The 7,494-nt window shown below is 42.5% G+C and overlaps 1 protein-coding gene across 2 annotated transcripts in view; it reads left to right on the plus strand.

Annotated features, from left to right (window-relative positions):
- Positions 1 to 5,321, plus strand: part of CARMIL1 (capping protein regulator and myosin 1 linker 1) — a gene marked incomplete at its 5' end in the record, with an annotated part of 194,315 nt that extends 188,994 nt beyond the window's left edge. Inside the window, 2 exons of one of the 2 annotated variants that reach the window (XM_080338963.1) lie at positions 1,524 to 1,670; positions 4,964 to 5,321. In XM_080338963.1, the coding sequence (XP_080195089.1) occupies positions 1,524 to 1,670; positions 4,964 to 5,100 (284 nt within the window). In that variant the 3' untranslated portion in view covers positions 5,101 to 5,321. The remainder of the gene's footprint in view (positions 1 to 1,523; positions 1,671 to 4,963) is intronic. The other variant, XM_080338964.1, reaches the window with a different exon arrangement.
- Between the last annotated feature and the right edge of the window lie 2,173 nt (positions 5,322 to 7,494).

The raw sequence follows: 7,494 nt of genomic DNA on the forward strand, positions 1-7,494 counted from the left end.
GAATTATGTAGAGCCAGCAGGACATACGACATACCCAAGAACCTCTCCTCTGACTGGAAAGGGCTGAGAGTTCAGATGCTCCACGTTGTCAAAAACTGCCACAGTCTGTGGCTCCCGGTGGCTGTGGCCTTAGGAAGGCTGCAGCCCTTTTATTATTTTGAAGATCTTTTTTAAAATGTCCTTGCTCATTGCAGGGGGGTTGGACTAGACCTTTGGAGGTCACTTCCAACCCAAACTATACTATGATTCTAAGGCAGAATATAGCCTGGTTATTCTCTTGCCTTTAATCCCATCAGAGCCTGTGTTGAGACAGGTAAACTGTACTACACCTTAAGAATCAGGCTCGCTATGCTGGTGCCATCATGTTGAGAATGTTTGTGGTCAAAGGCTTTTTACCACAGCAGACTCTCTCAGCTGTTTGAGTCCTTGTTTTCTCACCTGCTTTTCACCAAACTGCAAGAGAAAACTTGTTACTTCATAACTAAAGAAACACAACACAATAGGGCTTGTTACAGGTACATTTTAATGTGAGGTTAACCTGACCATTTCTGTGCTCTGTGCTTTCCCACCTCCTCCCATAAGAGCAGACATACTGGAGAAGCAGGCAATATGGAATGGTAACGACAATCCTTTTGTGTTACAGCAATCTTTGACACAACAGAGATTTGACATGATTTTGCAGTTTATGGTTGTCATACAAAAGGCGGGACAATTGCTTAATTTTTAACATGTATTTGCTGTTTGGAAATCTTTACACAAAAGGGGGCAGACATGTGCTTTCCTCAGTCCTTGTTCCCTTAGACCTCCACAGATGACTTGGCCAAACACAGGGTTTTCTAATTGCCACTACACTGCACTGTATAAATTTTATCAGCACTACAGGGTGTTTCAAAAAGACAGACCAGTTTCAAGTGGTAAGAGTTTCAAATTGGGTCCATCTTTAAAAACACCTTGTATTTTAGAATGGCTACAGTTGGGTTTCCAGGTCGTTACAGAATGCTGTGCTTTGCATAAAACTGTATTGGAATATGTAAATTCTGTTTCTTTTATTTGTTTTTCCTTTTTTTCATGTTTTACTTGATTACTATTGTACTTCCTCATTCAGTCATTCCTCTGTCCTTGCTTTATGCTGCCTTTCAGGCTAGCTTGCTCCATTTGTTTCTGCAACTGGTAAATCACTGCAAATCTGCCTAAGTTAGTAAAGAAAATTATATCTCCTGTGAAGGAAAGCTGCAAATTAGATAATACTTGATTATAAAATTGCTTCGTGTTAATGAGTTTAACTGTACTTTGTGGGACAATCTCAAAATACACCTCTCTACACAGCATACCTGTAAGATCAGGCTGCAGTTACCAACATTTGCAAATATCTGGACGAAATTTAAGCAAGCACCTGGCATATTGATTACAACTCTTTGAAGAATTGATTAAATGGGACGGATAAGTGAAATTATTTATGTTACTTACCATACATGGGCCTACAAAACAGCTTAGGGATATAAATTAATCCTTTTCCCTGCTAGAGCAAGCTGGAGATTGTCAAAAAAGAGATGCAACTCTTGACTGTGCCAAGGCATCTGGCAGCGTGAAAACCACGTCGGGGCAGTATTCTACCAGTGCAGAAGAGGAAGCTCATGTGCTTGGGCAGAGCAAGGCACAGCCCACTTCTGGTTAGAAGTTTTCATTTTTCATCAAGACACTGCTTGATAACTGGCACTAACAATTGTTAAGAAACTGCAATAGCGAAGAACCCACAAAAGGGTGTGGGTTTGGCATTAGATTATGAGAAAGGTGAAGATCTCACGGGATGCTCAGCGTCTCTCTGTCCCCATGGGAAATACATGGCATGAAAAAATTTCCAGATAAGAAATAGATGTGCATTTTTCCTTTGTGGCAACACCGGTGGCGGGTTGTTACCAGGCAGCACCGGCAGCCTCTCTGCAGAAGAGGGGTTGTCACACACCGTGACTGCTGGTGGCACGCTGCCCTGTCACTGAGCTGCAGGTAGATTCTCCGCTGCTTGGTGAGCTTAGGCACCTTTCCTTTTTAAGATGCGTGCAGTGAAGTATTTCAAAATACATTTCAGCCTGAATATTGTTAGTGCCAGTTTCAGTACATCACTCACAAAACCATTTGAGAACTGGGCAAATCAGCTTGTTTTGACATCGTACTTTGCTTCTCAGCTGCATAAACAAAAAAATATCAAAAGAAGCCAAACCCAGCGCTGGGCTGCCTGGTTAAGCTGTGCTTCCTGAAGAACAGCTTTGACTTGTAGTGAACTTATTCAGTAGGCTGTAAAAATGTTGGGTTGATCTGTGTGTTTTTAAAATATAAAAGCTCCTGTTCTCAAATGGTACGTGTTTACATGCCTTTTTTTACCTCTTAACTGATTTGTTTAAACAATGATTCATTTTTTTTTTTCTGACATATTTTATTGAAGTATTTGAACATCTTATGCAGCTACATTTACCCACAATTTTTCTGTTTATAAGGCATCATGTATCCCTTTTGTAACATCCTCCACCCAAAAGGTATGAACTGATTTCTTATTGCAGAATCAAACGTAACCCACCCAAACTTGGAATCTCTCCTCCAGATTATGATCAAATTATTATATTTTAGTTTGTTCTGTGATATCTCTGAATAAGTAACTTTCAAAAGCTGAGATGCTGCCACAAATCTACACAGGTCAGCTTGTGTGTGGTTTCACTGGCACAAGGGCAAACTCCCGTGGCAGAAGCCCTGCTTGCACTATGTAGATTTAAATGTCTGATATATTTTTCAGGCATTTTGGGGGGAAACTACCTGTCTTGATTTATAGGTCAATAAACTAAAATGGCTGCTGCAGGGTGTGTTCTGGGTTTAGTGGATGGAGGCTCAAAGAAAGGCCATGTAATTACTAGGAGGTACAAGTATCAAGAGCAACTCAAAAATTTTCAGGCATCTATTTCTTTTAAAAGCACTGGTATTTGGGAAGGTGGAAATGCCTAAATTTTGTTTTACAGGATTCGGGTATCTTAATCCTGTACAATTCCATTCAGTAGCTTTGAAAACCTTCCTCAAAATCCTTTCCTCTTCTTTCCCAACTTGCAAAGCTGACGTAAGAATGCAGTGAGCTCTCATTTCCTCCCATGTTTTGGCTAGCACAAAGAAGGAAGCAGGTAGCTTGGACTCAGGAGAACTATTTGGGCAGCAAATGTGCCACGTGTGTGGAGGTAATTCTCCTCAAGACGCATGCTGGATGCGTCCATTCTGCTTTTGTCATGGCGGAGAACCAGAACTGGACAATGTCTGTGCCAAATGAAAATGAGCCAGAGCTTCCTGTCCTGTCTCTCACGGCCTGTTGCCACATGTTGGTGCTGCCAGGGGTGTTGTGTTGGCCCCTCTGGATGCAGAACGCCTTGTATCCCCAGGGATACAGGGAGCATCCCTGCTGGGGCTGCCCCAGCAGCTCTGCGGTATTGACTCCCATGGGATTCCTCTGCATTTTCTGCATTCCTGGTAAACCCTGACAGCCTGACACGATTTGAAATGGCCATGGACATGTGTCAGTGACAGCTCAATGTCTGACCCTGCTGCAGCTGGAGCTGGGCCCTGGAGACATGGAGAATGGTTGGGATTGGAAGGGACCTCTGGAGATCACCTAGTCCAACCCACCTGCTAAAGCAGGTTGGCCCAGAGCAGATCTCACAGGAATGTGTCCAGGCAGGTTTTTAATGTCTCCAGAGAAGGAGACTCCACAACCTCTCTGGGCTGCCTGTTCCAGTGCTCTGGCACCCTCAAAGTAAATGAGTTTCTCCTCATATTCAGACGAAACCTCCTGTGCTTCAGTCTGTGCCCATTGCCCCTTATCCTGTTGTTGGGCACCACTGAAAGGAGTCTGGTCCCATCCTCTTGACCTGCAGCAGTGAGACTGCAGGTGGGTGGTAGACAGGGAAGGAGCGGTGATGCTTTATGGCCACCACTGCTGCCTTGTTAAGAGAGATGTGTATAGATGTGAACAGGCACAAGGATCAGTGCCAAACAAAGCCAGATGTCCTTATCTGAAATGGTGAAGCAAAAAAGGTCTCATAACTGTAATGTTTAATTTTGTGGGGGTGAAGTGAGGTGATTCGCAATGAAGTCACATTTAAGTGCCACTATGCGTTTAAAGATTCATTTTAATTGGAAGTAGATTTCTAAAGCTATCAGTCCTTGTGGAACGTCACTGCTAGCGATGTGTATAATAACTCTCTCGTTACCATAGCAATTTTGGAGCGCTGATTAGATCAGAAATCTTAACAAGGTTTTACAACCTTCTTTCCATTTTATTTCAAAGCTTACAAAGTTTGGGCCTTACTGAGATTTTAGAGTGCTGGGCGAACAAAATGGGTACTGTTTGCATTTAGATCATGGGAAGTGGATATGTCCTCCTGCTTTCTCTTCCACCAAATGCAGGTGAGGTGCAGAGCTGTGGTCTCAGCTGGAAGAGATGCAGGTTGGGCTCAAAGGTGTGGGTGTCTCCCATGTGAGAGAGCAGGGTGGGCATCAGGACCTGGCACTGCTGAGGCTGCAGGGAGCAGCAGTTCAGGTAATGTCAATGCCAGGGTGAATGTCTGACCTGATGAAGAAGGTAGATGTGTCCTGCTCGGGAGACAGGCCTGCCTGGGATGTGCACCACAGGTTTGAGGGGTGCCCAGCAAGGATGTCCACCTGAGCTGTCAGGAGTGCATTGTCTGAGACCCCTTCCCTTCCCTTCCCTTCCCTTCCCTTCCCTTCCCTTCCCTTCCCTTCCCTTCCCTTCCCTTCCCTTCCCCATTTTCTGGGTTGAAGAATTAATGGATGTGTGCTACTCCCACTAGTGCAAATGAATTCAGTGAGAGAAGGAGCAGGTCCTGTGTGCATTAATAACTTTTTTTTTTAAATTATTTTTCTTTCTCTCTCTTCTTCAATCATTAGTAAGACTTATTTCTGTTTTACACAGCTGCGAAAAGAAGCCCTGGGCAGCAGTCCCATGAGTTTCAGGAACTGAAGCAGAGATCCTTGAGTAAAGATGGCCATCAGGGAAGCAAGTCCAGTGATTCTGGCGAAGAAGCAGATAAAGATTTTATTTTTGTTTAGAAATCAGTACAAGTGCTTCATAGCGCCAGAGCTTTTTATAACAATCAGGGTACAGCAATCAACAGCCTTTCTAGCCAGCTGCTCTTTCACCACAGGTACATTTCCATGCAGAAAACCTGATCTTCCAATCATGATTTACAGTACACTCACTTGGCATTGATTTGGTCAATAATTTCTGTTCTGTACGGTGCAGATGTTCCTCTTGCCATGCCTTTGCTGAAGCCAGCCATCCTTTCATGTATTCTACTTGAATTTCTCTGAAGCAGCTACAAAGAGCGCCCTGCGTTAGGGCATTTAGAAAGCAAAGCAAATTAACTGGACACTGTCTCACACTGATACACTGTACAGCAGGTAATGTGTTGTACTGCTGAATGTAAATGTGTCAAATCTGCACGTGACTTCCCTATAAATATATTCTTGCGGTATGCAATTGCACATTGTAATTATATTAAAAGAGCACACTAATAAAATAATTTGTATAGATTATATATATTAAATGCTTGGGTATGGTTTTTACATTCTCCCATAGGGAGCTTCTTTCTTCCTGTTCTCGTACTGTACATAAAGCTGCAACACTTACATTTGTGTACCGTCAAAAAGCACAACAGAGAAGGATTTGGTTGACCTGTAATCATGGTATGCTTCCACATTCATATATTAATGTATATAGTTGATTGGAATGAGGGCAATTGAAATTTTATTAATATTGGTGTTTTCTAGAGGCCTTCCTCAGTTCTGTCTGCATATTAGCTTCCTTTCATTGTGTAATTCTACAAGAAAAATAGTTTGACATCTGTAAAAACATTTCAGCTTTCGGGGGAGAGGGTGCAAATTTCACAACTACCCACTTACATTACAGGTTGAAGGGATTTTATTCATATGTATATTTGTAACAATAAAAAATAATTTTACAACTGAAATATAAGTCTTTGTTTTTTACTGTGCTATTTTTGCCCTGATGTTTTCTGCTCTTTGAGTGATGGTTTTGTATCAGGTTGACAAAGCGTGTAGTTAAGACAAAACTGCTTCTGGTAAAATACCTGTTCCTGCTGAAGGAGACACATACCCATCATCTTTGTAAAATTACTGAAAGAAGATCTCTTTGCTCATCTCCCTTGGGATCTTCAGCAAAGCAGCTTTCATGTGTGCTGGGAATGCCTGCTATATCTAAAGTCTCTATTTTGGTTCCATAGGACAGAACAAAATTGTTTTGGTAACTTTGTCCCAAGAGCAGCTGCCCTGACCTTGCTGCAGATTCTTGCCTGGGTAGAAATGCTCAAATAACCCATCTGACAAGTGACCTTCCATCTCATCCCTGTGCACAGACTCATTACTGCCACTTCTATTGCAGTATGAAGGGCTGCTATGTCGAAACAGTGGCCTTTTATACCAGAACCTCTTAGAAACACTGTGTAGAGGTTTGAATCTCCTAAATAAGGTACAAGGCAGTGGGGAAAAAAAGATCCTGTAGGCTGGGGGTTCATACCAAATCACCACGGGGGTTGCGCTCTCTTGAAGTTCTGCACTTAATCTATAATTATTAAGAGAAAACTCTTCATTTTCACATACATGTATTCTCGATTTACTGAGCATCACTGAGAAAAAAAGACAAATGGCAAAGGAAAACTTAAGATACTTGTATTGGAAAAGAAAAATAATCCAGTCATAAATAGTCTGCTGCAATTTTGATTCCCATATGACATGGAAAAGACAACGATGTGAGAAGTGTAAGTATGCAACTAGGGTTGCCTGATTTGTTGTCTTTGTGAATGTAAGGCAATTAACAGCAAGGTTTGTAGTATTAGTTCAAACAAATAGACTCTGACTTTCAGCTGCTCAGAATTTCTCTTATTGGGGCTTGATGTCCTTCTCACCAGCCACTTGAGGTGTTGCACTGGTCCTGCTGTGAGAAGGCACAGCGTGTGTCTGTCACCCTGGCATCAGTAAACCAAAGACAGGGATGTCTGAAATGCTGTAGAGAAAGTCTGTGTTTGCCCTGATAAACCAAAACTGTAGTGCTGTAATACTCGTCTGCTGGTATATACAGATCTCATTAGACAGCAATGCTTTCCTTAGTGCTGATAGAAAGCCTTTCCAGTTCTCATCCCAGCGCTCAGTGTGTTGCGGGTAGGCTGAGTGGTGGAGAAAGGATTTAGGGGAGCACTAGCACAGAGACCTGAATGTTGTTTTAGTGTGGTTTCAAGAGTGAGCAGGAGGGATAATTTTAATTTCTTCACTATCTGCATGGTGAGCCCAGCACCATCATCCTGATTGCAGAGAATTCATGTTGTGTCCAAAGCACCCCTATTGTACCTCTTCTACAGTTAGGAAATGGTGACTTATTTTTGGTATCTTGAGCCTGTGGAGGACTTGGGTAGGTGCTGTGTATGTTTT

This window comes from Nesoenas mayeri (genome assembly GCF_963082525.1).
Source record: "Nesoenas mayeri genome assembly, chromosome: 2".
NCBI lineage: Eukaryota > Metazoa > Chordata > Aves > Columbiformes > Columbidae > Nesoenas > Nesoenas mayeri.